Source organism: Etheostoma cragini, chromosome 5 (assembly GCF_013103735.1).
Source record: "Etheostoma cragini isolate CJK2018 chromosome 5, CSU_Ecrag_1.0, whole genome shotgun sequence".
In the NCBI taxonomy this organism is placed as follows: Eukaryota; Metazoa; Chordata; class Actinopteri; order Perciformes; family Percidae; genus Etheostoma; species Etheostoma cragini.
The window spans coordinates 11,509,938-11,526,536 of record NC_048411.1 but is presented as its reverse complement, the minus strand read 5'-3'; the positions used below and the strand labels follow the sequence as shown (position 1 = coordinate 11,526,536).

Genomic DNA, 16,599 nt, shown 5'->3' with positions numbered 1-16,599 from the left:
TCTGCCAAAAACGTAATGATTACAAAGCCAACAAAGATGCTGCCATATATATATAGAGAGATTTATGTACAATGATTATAGCATTCATAATTGCACTATGCCTCAATAAATGTAAGTTACAGGCGTGTGTTCTAGGGAACTGCTACAAAAAAAATACTCAAAGTAACTTGGGAATGCGGAAAATGTAATCAGAAATAAGGAGGACTTACTTTGGTACAAACTGAACATCAACACTTTGCCCTTTTTTATAGTATTTAGCCAAATGTATTCTCCACGGCTATTGAACTACAACAGTCAAGACAGCCGGGCTGGGATTGGACGACTATAAAGAATGTGACTGGATAGTCTATAGGAAAGGTTGCGATTGGACCGTTCAGGCAGGTCAGCTCAGAAATAAATTAAGTTTAATGTAATCTTAAGAACAGACGTAAAAATGAAACACCATGGTATGGTTTACATTTTATACTATCTTGTAATCTGCAAGTGCCTCTATCTTTTCAAGTGTTATTTGTAAAGAATAAATGTTATTTTTACAACATTTATGTTATTTCTGGCATCGTCCTCTCTGAAAGCTAACTAACTGTATGGTTGGTTGGAGAGAATACCGTTGATGTTGTTTAATACTTTTAGGAATCAGTCAGTAAAGCATTCATTAAGCCTGCTCTTTTTCTTTCCTACACACTTTCCATTTCATTAAAAGTAGTAAACAGCGCAAAGTGGCGTCTAGTGCTCGAGTTGTTTTGGTATTGGCAATAAGTATACATATTACCATAATAAAAAGCGTTGGTGGCAGCGTTGAACATAATCATTTAACAACACTGTCTTATAAATAATCACCTCCTTAGCTCCCTTCAGTCCGTGTAAAAATAAAAAAAAAAAATAAAAAATAGCGCCATCACGGTTTTCATAACATGACATGACAGAGCAGAGTGTCTGCTCCTCGTGTGTCTCCTCACCGGCTCGCTCAAAGCTCAGAAAGCATGTATAAAGCCAAATTTCTCTCCATCTTCTGACCGTCATGGTTACGGCAATGCTGGAGAACTCGTGTGACTGTCACACATGCTCTACTCATTGATGGTACCATAATCATTTCAATGTAATAAAAAAAAAAAAAAGGATTTAACTCATTTAATACCAAATCAATATGAAATAAATTTACAAAATAACAGTTTTTATCTATTGATCAAGAGACTTGCCAATCAGTCCTTTGTAGACAAATGGAAACTATCAGAGATCTGTGGCATAATTTCCTGTTGGGAAAACAGGTGAATGCCCAGGATGAAGCTTCAGAATGAAGAATGACAGGTAGGAGGGTAAAAAAAAAAAGGAATGAAAATCTTCTTGTTTATAAAAAGGCAGGAGGCATGGAGCACATTGCATTTGTTGCAGCTCTGATCTATGGACCGACAGAACAAGCCCCCAAACCTCGTGTGCACAAAGTAGTTTCTTTTTTTTCAAAAAACAAAACTTCACAAAGAGCAAAGCCCCCCCCCCCTATATTTCATTAACTCCTTAAACAGCAAAATAACATTTACTTTGCTCACCACTTGGGGACCAAGAGATCAACAAATGGCAAATAAATTAGTACCACGCAACCATTAGATTTATTTTTTTCTCTGATTTTCTTTTAATGTGTGTGTATGTGATCTATCTTTTCACAGATTGCATCAGTCAGTGTGTGTTGAGGACCTCCTGGTGGCAGCCCTGCTCCTCTCTACACAAGGTTGTACTCCTTAAGGTTGAGCTGCAGGATGGTGTCTTTGACGGCGGCAAAGACGAAACGGATGTTCTCTGTGTCGGTGGCACAGGTGAAGTGAGAGTAGATGATCTTATCGCTGTCTGGATTCAGGTCCACAAACATCTTGAGGATAAACTCTCGCCCTGCTTGGGCATCCCTCTGGGGACCTGGAGAGAGGAAGACCATGCTCCATGAATGCACTTTCCACTTTCTTTCATTATCGTAAGTGCCATTACGTTCTAAATACTTTTGACAGTATATTACTGACCAAGATATATCAATATATGAACACACTACCAGTATAATTACACATTTAAAAGAAATTATAATCAGTATCGGTCCAATATTCTTATGGCTGGTTTTTGGCTGCTTGATATTACATTCAAATTAGCATTAACACAAAAGTCAAATGGCCTAGTTTTCAGAATAAGTTCATTATTCAGACAAATCTGTAAACCTTCTGTTTCGCACCTGCCCGAGGGCTTTTATGCTGTATCACCATGGAGGGATGCAAACTAGCAGCTAAGAAGAGTGTTGTGCTAGGTATAGATGTTTGATGTTTGGGTTGGACTAACGATTCTGCTGTTACTCACCGTCATACTCTGGGAAGTAGTCAACCAGATGAGAGTACATGATCTTCTCCTCCAACAGGTCCTTCTTGTTGAGGAAGAGAATGACTGAGGAGTTTTGGAACCAGGGGTATGTGATTATTGTCCTAAACAGAGCTTTACTCTCCTCCATCCGGTTCTACAGAGAGAGTGTGAATGTGTGCATGAGGAGAGACAGAGAGAGAGAGAGAGAGAGAGTTAATCACTTAATTAAACTGCAGTCTTTCAAACTCATTGCGTACAGGTTTTAATAAACGTTTTACCGCACCAGAGGGACAGCAGAAATGATAAGAGAGAAGGGGGCCATGTCGCCTTCAAGAGTTAAATGTCTCCCTTGCAATTGATTTCAGTGTTTCATTGAACAGAAGGGCCATTCTGAAAGCTTTGGAATCACATCGCCAGCACTGCAGTGTATTTACAATGCTCAACAGAATATCTCCTGTATATTATAAAATCTAATCTATCGACGTCAGAGTGCAGAGGACATGCAGCCAGTCAGTCTTCTCTTTCTTCAGTTTGTAGGCTTGCGGTAACAAAGGAAGCAAAACACACAGGCGCAAATACAGACAAGACACACATATGAACACACACCTGCTCATTAATACTGACACACATGCTATATCCTCTTAAGAAGGGGATACGGCCGGAGGCAGTATTCAAAACAGCTGGCTGATCATTTACAAATGCTTTCCAAATGAAAAAAAGGTGGAGCACGGCAAGTAGGAGGAGAATCTGATTTTCATTGTTTTAAATAAGGAATAGCTTTTCATCTTTCACATCACATGAAGGTGAAGTTGTTTTTGAAAATGTGAAACTAAGCATCCCAGAATTAATATAAGCACTCTGTTTGGTTGTTAAATTAACTTTTAAATGTAGCTCTTGTTTTTATCATTCACCTCATTGTCCGATTCCACCAAAACTTGGTCGTACTCGCTGAGCGCTACCAGGAACATGATGGAGGTGACGTTCTCAAAGCAGTGGATCCACTTCCTCCTCTCCGACCTCTGACCTCCGACATCCACCATCCTATTGGGGCAGCCGCATCCAGGAGAGAGAAAACAGTCACTATGATCAAAACGTTTGCAAATCTGTTTAATCTCTTTTCAACACATTTTGAGGGGCGTTGCAAAAGGGCAAAAGTAAATCAAATAGGGTAATTCTATTGATCCTTGAGTGTGACTTAACAGTTATTCCAATATTCAGCAGTAAAAGCAGAATAGTAACATTGTGACTGACTACACCCTATCAATATTTCATAAGTGTGACTAAAGATGAAGGGAATTTGCTGTCATAAGTATTCAGTTTTTTTTATAGTATTAATTCATAACAAGTTGAGTTAGCTCAAGACATTTTACAGATAGAGCAGGTCTAGACCACATTTGATAATTTACAAAGACCCAACAGTTCTAGTAGTTCCGTCCAGAGCAAGCAACAGTGCAACAGTGGCGAGGAAAAACTCTCTTTTAGAAAGAAACCGCAGGCTCTTGGTAGGCGGAGTCTGACGGCTGGTTGGGGTTTAAATGAAGAGTGGCAATAACAGTCACAGTAAAAGATAATGGAACAGTGACTAAAGTAGCAGTTTGTATTAGTTCATGGCACAGCAGGGCACTGAACGGCATTACAAGGCACATATACTGGAGAATCAAAAATAAAACAGCATGTTCAGTTAGCGTGGTACTATGCGTGCGTGCGTGCCCAGCCAGCTTGTGGAATTGAACTCAGAGAAGACAGTCAACCACAGGTTCTTGTTGATCTTATGATGGACATGTGTTTTGATCAATCCGTCAACAGCAAAATAAAAGCCTCTTACTTACTAGAGCGGTCTGAGAGACTTCCAGCTTACAGTGGGGTCTCCGAGCATGACTGCCCGAGCAACGATCTATTGGCGCTACCTGGCTGTCGCATCACTTTTTGGAACTTCTCAACTCCGGAAACTTTGAAGCAAATTGTCAATTCGGCAACGATTTTTGCAATACTGCCTTTACTCAAAATCTAAACCGTTCATTTCTCGTCTAAAACGTTCTCAGAAGTGAATTTAGTGATTAATAAGATGGCTCGCTGCCCTAGGTTGCTATTCAGAAAAGGGAACTTCGGAAAGACCCCGCCCTGGAGCAGGACAGGAGCTGAAAGAGTTACAGGAACTCAGTTAGTCAGAAAAACTTAAAAATCCCCAAATTGGTCCAGTCAGAACACGAGAACAAAAGGGTTCGAGGAATGTTATGTTCTAGGAACTGCAAAAATCCCTACAGTCGGAAAGCAGCTTTTGATGAGCTTAATTTACTTTAAGTGTGGATTAATATTTTAAATGACAAAACAATTACAACTATCAGATCAATGTAGATTGTAAAAAGTGGAGTATATATTTCCCTATTACAGGCATTGAAGTACAAAACTATTTTCTCAAGAAATGGGTAAAGGTACTTGTTGTAGACTAAAACGTTCAGGGATGTTACACTTCTTGGATTTGTGGAAAATTGAAAGCATCACTTAAAAACCTTAAGGTCAAATTCAGTAGTTGTAGTTGAGGATTATTTTCTATTATTATATGAACGGCTATGAGTTCTAAACAGACATGTCCTCTTTAACATTTCTCTGCACATTTGATGTGTTTTTACCAACTTACCCAACAGCTGTACAGCAACAACAACAAAGAGGTAGTAGTATTGTGTAGGTATGTGCACAATGTACACAAATGTTATTTTCACACATGCTGTTTTCTGATCCTGAATATATTTCCTCACTCACCTGAATATGACACTCTGTAGGTCAAACGGATATTCAATGATGCCCGTGGTGGGGACTCGAACCCTCAACACATCCTGTTGGGTGGGAAGGTAGGCTGGCTCGGCGATCCGGTCCAACGCGTTCAGGTAACTACAGCCACAGAGAGAGGAAATTAACCAGGAGTGTATTTGTCTTGTATTTCACCTTAAACATATCTCAAAAAATTCTCCCCTGGGGCTTTAATATAAGCCTAAGGTCAATTAATACGCCACTCCAGAATTAACAAGTCAGGTTTTGACATCTGTATTGTATTATCTTTCCACTGTACTCACTATTTAGTGGAGTCCGAGAGTTGGTATTCCCTCCTTCGGTCGTAGCACTCCTGGATGCCCGGGTCATTCCATAAGCTCTTGATTGCATCTACATAGGGATTCTGGAACACGCTGACCTTTTCTACGTCCACCTCTCTCACAATGTTGGCGTAACCCTGGAGGGAAGAAACAAAAATAGTAACTGTTGTGACTTACGGATGTACAAAAAAGTCATACTTAATTTATCAAAACTTCATCAAGCTTTTTTGATAATCTAAAAAAAAAACAGTAACTATAAAAGACAATCGACATGCAGGTTGCATAGCCCCAATTATCACTGGTTTATTTTCTCACTCAATTACATATTCTATATCCAGAAATTACTTTAAACCCCCAGGCGCAGCGTGGACCTAATATCTGAAGCTCAAATCCCACTGGGGCTCTGGAGAGGAAAGTTTTGCCGTCCCAGATTCCCATCAAACTCTGCTGTGTCCCATGACAAGAGATCAACATGTGCCTGACTGTTGAAACAATTCCTTTTGCGCATACTGCACTACTTATACATAATAAATGTATCACAACAAAATAATTTGATAAAATGAACAAGTAAGATGCCGAAGAAGACAAATCAGGTATCTAGTATATAGTATACTTTCATGGGTGGGCTTTAGAGCCTACAAGCATACAACCAAGACATTTACTAAGTGCCCAGACAATCAGTGTAAACATGATCGACAGGTTATATTTTCACTTCCTTTGTGATGTCAGTGCCCTCCTTTGTCAGTGGTGTTATACTTCCCATTTTAGCCAGAGAGATGGATGTTGGGTTCAAAGTATGACAGACATTTAGAAGTTTTGTTGTACACATAACTTGGATTTCATCATACGATTTGTTGTTTGCTGTACTTAAGAACGTTGATACTAGTACTCTAATGTGAATGTCTCATACAAAACCCTAATGTGTAAACACTCTAAACATACAAAAGCCATTTATTTTAATAGTCCAGATACTGGATTATGGAGTATGAAGAAACTGATGGTAAAATGGAATTACTATATAGTGCAATGTAAGATGGTAGAAAATGTTTACCTACACACTTTGTGGTTAAATGGCTGGGCTGAAACGGCACATTCTTTTTCCTTCTTCATGAGCATGCATATGTGGTACTGGAAGTGAAAGCTAACATGGACAATGGTGATTCACCACAACAGCAGAGAGTTAAATCCAAGATGTGGTGCCATTATAAAGTCTCAGTGCTGACAGTGTGTGCAAATTCAACACTTTCTATCATAAAATCATAACGTTTAAAAGATAAAGCTATTACAACTAAAATCTGTTTGTAAACTGTCAACATAAAGTCAGACATATAGTTTTAGAAATACAATATGTGGTGGCATCTGTTATGTGGCCTGCATCGGTAATCTGACTATAAAGTCTGCACAAATTATTCAGAAATATATACCCAAATACCTAACTGAAGACATAATACCTTTTGTTAAAAAAGCATCTAACTTCTGATCTAAATGATCATTTACTGTGTCAATCAAATGTTCTGTACTGTCCAGACCACTATCGAAAAAAGGTAATACCTAACCAATACAAATTAGGAATACCCTCCTCTAATGAAATGAATGAGAGCCAATGGTGATTGGTTTACTTGTTGATTTATATTTAAAGATATAGCAATGCTGACAAATCAACAAGCATGTCTAATACACCCACAAATCCACTATGTCAAAGTGTTGTATTTGTATTACCTTGAATAGTACATTTTTATCCCCTTTTTTCTGTCCATTATCAGTCTGTTACTGGGTCCTGATCCTAACATCCCGAGATTATGATCTGACTTCAGACTAAATAATATAATAATTTAATAATGATTTACTAAATAATTGATTTGCCCCGCATAACTAAATCTCTACAAAACCTTCCAGCGAGTGGTATGAGAGGCCACCTAGGAAATGATTCATAATTCTGTCTTACACACACTATCATGATATTGTGTATTCACCACTACACTCATGCGCACACACACACGCACACACACGCGCACACACACGCACACACACACGCACACACACACCTTTTACATGTATATATGAGAGAGTATAGTAGTGTGTGTGTGAGAGAGTATAGCATTGTATGTGAGAGGGTATAGTAGTGTATGTGTGAAAGTGTAGCATTGTATGTGAGAGAGTATAGCATTGTACAGTATGTAAAAGAGTATAGTAGTGTATGTGAGAGAGTATAGTAGTGTACATGTGAGAGAGTATAGTAGTGTATGTGTGTGAGAGAGTATAGTAGTGTATGTGTGTGAGAGAGTATAGTAGTGTATGTGAGAGAGTATAGTAGTGTATGTGAGAGAGTATAGTAGTGTTTATGTGAGAGTATAGCATGTGCTTAAAATAAATAGTGAAGTCATGTCGAGGATGCTACTTTGGCTTTTGGATTACTGAAGCAGTACACAGAAAAAATATGACAAGGAGATAAACTGGACCGTCTATGGAGAAAATGGCACATTGCTGTGCTCTAACGGTTATTTTACTGTACTTGACGTGCTTACTAAACCTGGAAGGCTTCATTGCTTGTTTTTAATATTTAATGAATCTGATTAGAGTATAGTCTAATCAAACCTTGCATGCAATAGATTGTGTTATCAGTGAAGAAAATAATGTTGTTTTGCTGTTATAAAGGTAAGCGTTGTTTGTCAACTATAATTTGTTTATCCTATATTTACGTTTGATGTCCTTAGGGGTCCGAATGTACATCTTTTGATGAACTACAACAGGCCGCAGAAAGATTAGCATGTACAGATTATCTGGCCAATGCTGGATGTCCAAGGTCTTTGGAACGCATAGAGGACAAAGATCCCTTGGTGGAGGATATCATGTTTCAGGGGGTTCATCGAGTCAGTGGAGCATTTCAAAGGTTTGTGTAACTCCATTTGTTAGCAAACATAATTAAAGATTTCAATATATATTTTTAAAAGCCAGTGTACAACCTTACACACACTCAAAATATACACATATAAAACAAGTCATGTCATGTAAATCATGTTTTAGATAGATGTCAAAGACAAGGCCTTTTTGCATAATCAAAAACACTGTACTGTCTTGTAAGTCATCCCTTTCATGTGTTGGGTGATAATTTATCCAATTTGAAAACAGATAGTTGTATCTTCTCATTAAACATTTTTACAGATTCATGCAGGGGATGAAGACCCTTGGTGTTCTTGATGCAATAGGAATCACACCCCCACTCACAGCGCATGTACTAGAACAGCACTTTGAAATTTGACTGTCAGCAGTGGACAGCAACAAAAGAAGGGAAGAGGAATGTGTGGTTGCATTTTGGAGGGACTACCCGCTGGATGTTGAGGGTAAATATTATTGCTAGATATGGAATATGTGTACACATAATGCACTACTATGCCCAATGTGTTATCTTTAGTTAAACTGCCTTCCTTCAGTTCTGGTTTGAGTTGTATTTAGTTTCCACAGCTACCTTTGTACAGTAGTTTTGTTAACTTTGATCACTCTTCTTTCACTGTCTTTTCATATGCTCTGTCTTTGTCTTTCTCTTATGTTTCAAACATGTTCTATATGCCAGATTTAATTTCTTTTTTGTGTTCTTTGGTGTATTTCCTTTTCAATACAAGAGGGACCCTTGAAACTTGGGGGTATTCTGGCATAGACAACGAGAGCAAATGCAGTTCCACCCCTGCGCTTCTCCCCATGACCTTAAGTGGATTTCTCCATGAGCTGCCCCTCAGACAAGGCCGTCATTTACCCACTGAAAACACATGCATTAACTGCCTGTGGTTGCCAGTCATGAAAAAATTTGAGGATTTCAAGGAAACTATGGATTTTGCATTAGAAAACACTCAGGGAATTGGTCAGGAATGACTTCCGAGAAGTCCTGAACATACATTATTAAAATCTGTTGCCTGTTGAGCTTTATTAAACTCAAGCAACATTGTTTTCAATAACTTACCATTTCCTTATACATTAACGTCTTGTTTAAACAATTGACATTGGAATAATCCTTTAACTTAAAAGAAAACCATTTTGTTATTTTATTTTATTTTTCAATGCTGTAGAGTAGAACTTGTCACTGGCCTTTAATGAACCTCCCTATAGTGTCCTAATTGCCTTGACTAACGAACTTGCTCACTAAGAGTTCACAAGGCCCAAAAATAATTGTATGCCATGGTTACTGTCATTGGCTAGTGGGGCTACAATTTCCACAATTCTGTTCATAACTGTTTCATTGAAAATAAAGTCATTTTCTGAAACAACAGCATTGTTTGAAGTTTCAAAATGTATTGGGAGTTAGGTCTTTATTCATTTCAGAGTTGTCACTCCCAACTAAAATGTTCTGCATTGCCTCTGCATTGTTGAGAACACCTGTCAGCCACAGCTGAAGAGGCGTTTGTGATCCCTGTGTTGATAATCTGTGGTTGTTCCACTGATTTATGAATTCTGTAGTTGCCTTTTAAACTCTTGGCAAGTAGATGTAGTGTAGACAAATTAAGTGCAATTCAATTGTAGAGGCCAGTATTACGTCATTTTCTAAGAAGGAGAAGTGATCACTGTAACAGAAAGAGACGACTCTGTTTAACTCTGGCCATAACCTCTCAATCCTCTGGTTGTGAACACTGACGATATCTCTATTTAACCCTCTTCTTTCCAGCATATATTGGGCAAACCCGGTGTTCTCCATGCCATGATCACAGTGTATTCTCAAGGGAAGGCCAACATTCTCTATTATTCACCTACACAAAACACAAAAACGTGATGCTCTGTTTATTTAGTCACTGCAGGTATATGATAGTCCTTCTAAAGCTGTCAACATATCCATAATAGACCATTCTCCGCCTAACAAGTTTATGGTTTCCATCTATATGCCTATCGAAAGAAAATTTGATAATTCCTTTTTACCATGAGATGAAGAGATCCTAACAGTTTGTTTATTTTAGTATTTTTTTAAACAAAGAAAAGAGTTTCAGTGAAAACGGATAGCAGTGTTTTTCTCCTTACCATTTACTTCCACAAACAAAAATTGACCTTGAAAAAGAAAGTAAATAAGAAGAAATACCCCTGACGTTTTTGTCCAACAAGGTTGTTTTTGACCTAAGTTTCTGCTGCTTGATTTAAATGTTCCTTGTTCCTCTTGAGTTGGTGTTAGCTGTTCTTTCAAAGCAGCGAGTCCACCGGATCATGGTAACTCAAAATGGCCCCTTTAGCCTGTGAGGAAGTGAGAATTTAAACTGTCTTCCTGATTGATCAAACCAACTTCCTTTTCAACTATACTCGCTCATACACACTTCTATACTCACTCACACACACACACACACACACACACACACACACACACACACACACACACACACACAGACACACAGACAGACAGACAGACAGACAGACACACACACAGACACACACACACACACACACACACACACTACTATACTATACTATACTTTCTCTCTCCCATCCACTACTATACTTTCTCACATACACAACTATACTCTCACACATACACAACTATACTCTCACATACACAACTATACTCTCACATACAATGCTATAGTCAAACACACACACTATACTGTACTCTCTCACATACACTACTATACCCTCATACATACATGTAAAAGGATTATAATAGTGTTAGTGTATAGTGGTGAATATGTAAGATCTTGATAGTGTGTGTAAGACAGAAGTATGAATCATTTCCTAGGCGGCCTCTCATACTCAACTGCCTTTCATTTGTCACTCTCACAGGAAATAAACTGCTAGAGGTCACAGCTCCCAAAGCTACGGCTACACGGGTGAAAAAGGAGACAAAATTGACCTGCTGAAGTCATAGTTACAAGTGAGGTCAAATTTGGGTGAGTAGTGTAGGGGAGGTATTTCTTGTGAATTTGCAATGCATATTTGTGTGTGTGTATATGCACTCAACATGGATTTGAGTTTACTGAAACACACAGGCAAACACAAATACACACTGGGAGCGATGGAGGGCTGGAGTGTTTAAATGACACAGGAAGCTTCAAAAAGGACAGGAAACGATTATGGATGGCTGTTTCAAATAAGATAGATGCTGTGCCCACTTTGTAACAGCTTTTTTCTAAAACTATTTGTCAGCCTTTACAACAGTTTCTTTTTCAGTTGAGGAATTTGAAATGGCTTGAGAGAAAGGATCTTATTTACCTTGTTGTGCTCATATTTGTAGGGGACCTTGAGTGTCTCTGAGGCTCGGATCATGGCCTGCATGGCTGTGAAGATGTTCTGATAGACCAGTTTGGTAAAACCCCTTTTGTCCTCGTCAGAGTAACCGGTGCCGTGGATAATCCTCATTTGTTTGATGAATGTGCTCTTTCCACTTTCCCCAGTGCCTGAGAGAAAAGATAAGGAAAGAATGTAATGTACCCTGACAACACATTTAATTTCTGGTGTCGGCATCCATGCTCCTTAAATGGACATTTATTAACGTATGTATTTACTGGACCTCTATAGGCAAAAAGGAACTATAAAACAAAATTAAGTCGTATTTTCGCAAGAAAACAATACATTTATTAGAGTTGACAAACTAAAAGACAGCTATACATAATCTAATAATTTATGCAATACTTGACTAAAAGGCTCTGTAGAGCAGAGGGAACCTGCAGAGTTATGTAATAAGTTTTTTGAGTTCATAGTCATTCGATCCATTGGTAACATAGAAATATGAATTAATGCAGTTTTGGAGTTTCGAAAGGGGAAAGGGTTACACTTTTTGTAACACAAAATTCAGTTTGGAAAGAAACATGCCTACACAATTATACATACAGAGAAACACTCACTGATGCAGTCAGTCAGTCATTCACATATAATATGATGTGCTGCCTACTTTCCTCTCAGTCTGGGGACTGACCAATAACAGCATCTGTCTCCTCTCAGTGGTGACAGGGACTATTTGGGTGTTAAGAGCTGGGGGCATAATTTCTCTTTGGTTCACTGAGAATCTTGGCAGACCAATTGAAAGGTCTAAGTTTACATCACCACTAACTCTTGAATAACGCTGGCAGGAATGAGTGTGTGTGTGTGTGTGTGTGTGTGTGTGTGTGTGTGTGTGTGTGTGTGTGTGTGTGCTGCATTCCAGTGCAACCTAAAGTCTCTGAAAGTCTGGATATTTTACACTCCATATCATGTTATACTGCATATTATATAAACTCTATTTTAACCAAATTAGCCCCTCTACTGTGGTCCCACAACACAGACCAAGCACTTAACAAAACCAAGCTAAATACTAAACTACTGCTAAAATACCCAAACCTCTAGAGAAACGGCTTGTCTTTTGTAGGGCTGCCAATTTAGAAGTCTGTAATAAGCCGGGAAGGCAGTAATAAAAAAACAGGAGTTAGCACAATTACGTTTGAAGTTCTCTAGTGCCAAGCATTTAACCCTTGTAACTCTATTCACAAATTCTTTTTTAAAAGGTGCATGAAACAAAGATAAAATGCTATCATGTAGACAGAAGCATTTTTTTCACTTTCTTATTTGGTTGGATATGGTAGCTTTGAAATATCAAAGTATGGCTATGTTAATTTTAGCAACCTGGTTGCTAATTCATTTTCTTTCAAACTAAACATGCTACATTGTATACACAGATTTCTTTTTAATAAGCCGTACCAGGGCAATTTGTATATGCTCACAGTATTTGATTTGCATTTGCTTCTAAGTGCTACATGCTAATACTGTTAAATATTTACTTTATAGCACCAAAGGTAGGTGAGACTTGTCACCACCTGCCTTCAACCAACCCACACTGCCCACATATAATTAACTATTACATTAACCTCAATGACAAGTAGTTGTTGTTGCAGGCCACAAATAGTGTTGCACAAGAGTTGATGCCTTATAGCATCCACCCTAAAATAGACACTTTTTTAGATAGGTTCAGTGAGTAATCTCAAAAACGGGAATATACTGCCAATAGGTCCTGGATTTGTACGGCAGAATGGATCTGGGTTGCTCTTGTGAGGCACAGTTCCGATCCCCTCGTGGCTGTTCAAACACACAAAATGGGAGAGATGCTAATGCTCTCACACAAGAAGACCAATGTGATTGGCTCATAAATTCAACCATAGAAAGAAACCTTTATAAATATAGTTGCATTTAATTTGCCAACTCTGACCTGATAAATTGGAACTGAGATGCTGCAATTCAGTTACAGTTACATGATGAATACAGCTCAGTCTACTTTTATAGGTTTCTTCTGGGGATCCACCCATTCAAGAAAACAATCCTCAGAGAATAAACTTAATTTAGAAGATACTTTGCTATGAATTATTTTTTACAGGTTTCCTTGGGTTATAGAAAAATGAGAAGGTTATACAGCATTGTATAACTAACAGCTGTTTATAGTATAATACGAAAAATTATTGCAATGCCTTAAAATATTAAAGACATTTTCATGAAAATATTCCAGGGTCGCTTGACCACATCTGGGTCGTAGTAGATTTTCCCTATTACACCAACAAAAGACACTGGGAAAGATAGAGAGACAGCGAGCATGCTGGGTATGAGCGTTCGAGGCTGCTGAGTCACTCTTCAGACAAATACAGTGACCCAGGATTAACCCTAATTGATCTGTGCTGCAACAGGTGTAACTGGTTGTGCTGGCGAGTTTAATGAATAATTTTTTATAATTTTTTATTAAGTTTTTATTGTGATATTTTGTGAGTAAATCTGAATCTGCAACTTAACCAATACCATTTATCTTGCATTCAAATGTAATTGTACAATGTTTTCCTCTGAAGTAGAAGTACACAGTACATGAGTAGGATCCAGTTGTGTTGCATATTAAGTTCATTGATGGCCAGTTATTTCGGGGTACAATGGTTCTGAAGAAAACTGCAAGCAGCATTACCGCAGGCCAAGCAAAGCGTTTTGAACAGGCACTGCACAAGTTTTAAAAAATGCATGAGTGAAGACGAGGAAATGAATTCACCACGGAGAGCTTAGCAGCACCTCAAGGAGAGAGTTTACACACAGAGCAGAGGGAGGCAACTGCAACACATTCACTTTTAAAAAGGCTTTAGTCTAGCTTGAAATTTTGTTTCTCTAACTACAGTTAGTCTCTCTGCAGTAGTCACATCTGTAAAACACATGAATATGATTTGTTTTTCCCACATCCAGTGAATTCCCATATTCAGTTTTAATGGCCGGCAGTCTTTAGCAAGCACCAGCAAATCTCAAAGCAAAGCACAAGGCGGAGACCTTAATTTAACAATAAATACTGCCGTGTACCAACGCTCGTCATTAGACGGAATTCTGATGTTCCCCAATCTTAGTGTGAGTTATTTCAGATTGGTTAGGACAACTATATCAATAATGCACAGTTTTGTAAAAATTTTACAGGGTTTGCCTCACTAATTCTGCACTTTCTGTAGCTACACACTGTTAACTTAGCTGCATTCATACAATAAATTTGACATATTTAGTGCTTCCTTTCATTATTACAACCATGTGTTTGTTATAAGCTTGTTAAAAAGTTGCAGTGGACTTTGTTCCCACAGCTTTCATGTGGCCGATGAAAGCAGCTGACAGTGATTGAATAGATCAACACTTTTGCAAAGGTTTTTGAAAGATGATGTGCAAAATTGGAGTCAAAAGGTGCAGAATAATAAACATGCTGTCATGCTGCAATGATTTTAAAAGTTATCCAGCTGTGAAAAATGTGAACAAAGTTAAGCAGATGTTTTCTGTGACTACAGACGTAGTTCCATATTCTAAATGGTTCATAACTGTTCTGATGTTTTAAAACTGATTTATCTTTAAAACCGGCCATCCCACTTGTCTTGGATTTTCTCCATGTATGCAGGTGTGTAAAAGGGGGCCAAGCATCATAAACTAGGTCCAGTAGTCTCATGAGGATTGGAGCTGGGCCACTTTGTAATTGTACCATTTTAAATCAATTTAGCGGATGGAGACAAGCCTGATAATTATTCATGTTTAACTATTTTGACTGTCAACAGATGTTTCAGACCTTAATGCAAAATAAATTAAAGTCTGATGTATGCAATTTATGTAGGAATGCAACAAGAAAGTAGAAAGTACTATGCATCAACATAAAGCAATATATCTCTCTCAATTTTACTCTGTATGTCCTCTCTAAAACTGTATACTACAATGGTAAAATTTAGGGCGCCAACTACTGATTATTTTTATTTTTGATTAATCTGCCAATTATTTACTCAAACATTTTGACTATAAAATGTCAGACAATTGTGATAAATTTACCAGAACCTGAGGTGACACATTCAAATTGCTTCTTCCAGGGGCCAACAGTCCAAACCCAATAAACATATTCTGTTTACTATTAAATATGACACAGTTAAGCATCACATACTCAAATTTGTGATGGACAAATTGGTTAATTGACTTATAACTTCAGCTCTAGTAAAAAAAAAAAAGAAATCCTGAACAGTATCTAAACAAGTTTGGCCTCAGCGCGCACAAAACATTATCTAAATCCACTTTGAGAGGTAAACTTCCAATTAATAATAAGCTACTAAAATACACTTCCATCCTAGGAGCCTCTACACTGGCCATGTGCTCTTTCAGTATTGTGTTGTGTATGTGCAGTAAACGGGCTCTAACAAAGCAAAGCGTTTCCAGTTACAAGTATTGTATTCATTATCCACAACACATGGACTTCATAAGAAGGATCAGGGGAATTTGATTAGTTTTTGATAGGACTGTACGATGTAAGTTAAAGTTTAGATGTCAGAGCATCTTTTAACTCCTGATGCATTGTGAGTTCACCAAAACACGTTCCAATAGCTTATAATAAAATGAACGATGAAAATAAGCTCAACTTAACTCAAAAAGATGACAAAATATGCTTATATTAGGACTGATTAGTAGCTAACAACAACAAGTCCTTTTATGCAAAATTAACTGAAAAGATGGCAGCCTGGAAGGTAGAAAATCCCTTTAACAACGTACATCTGGAGGATGGTCAACAGCAAAATATATGCAAAGTGTAGCTAAACCTTGAAAGTCTCTAGTCGCTTTGTCACTATTACTCGGCTAAGCTGCTGCTGCTTTCTACTCTTTTCCATTCATCTTGAACTGCCCGTGAATGCACAGGTTTGGAATCTCAGCTAATGTGTTTGAGAGTTCTTCTACCTTCGTTCCCCAATCACTTTACATTTCTTAAGGCCTA

At 38.1% G+C, this 16,599-nt stretch overlaps 1 protein-coding gene across 1 annotated transcript in view; it reads right to left on the bottom strand.

Annotated features, from left to right (window-relative positions):
- Positions 1-1,485: 1,485 nt before the first annotated feature.
- LOC117944992 (guanine nucleotide-binding protein G(q) subunit alpha) overlaps positions 1,486-16,599 on the bottom strand; it is a 22,795-nt gene continuing 7,681 nt past the window's right edge. The window contains exons 2-7 of the mRNA XM_034872229.1: positions 11,598-11,782; positions 5,403-5,557; positions 5,092-5,220; positions 3,243-3,372; positions 2,332-2,485; positions 1,486-1,905 (exon numbers count right to left, since the gene is read on the bottom strand). Of these exons, the coding sequence (XP_034728120.1) occupies positions 1,715-1,905; positions 2,332-2,485; positions 3,243-3,372; positions 5,092-5,220; positions 5,403-5,557; positions 11,598-11,782 (944 nt within the window). The 3' untranslated portion in view covers positions 1,486-1,714. The remainder of the gene's footprint in view (positions 1,906-2,331; positions 2,486-3,242; positions 3,373-5,091; positions 5,221-5,402; positions 5,558-11,597; positions 11,783-16,599) is intronic.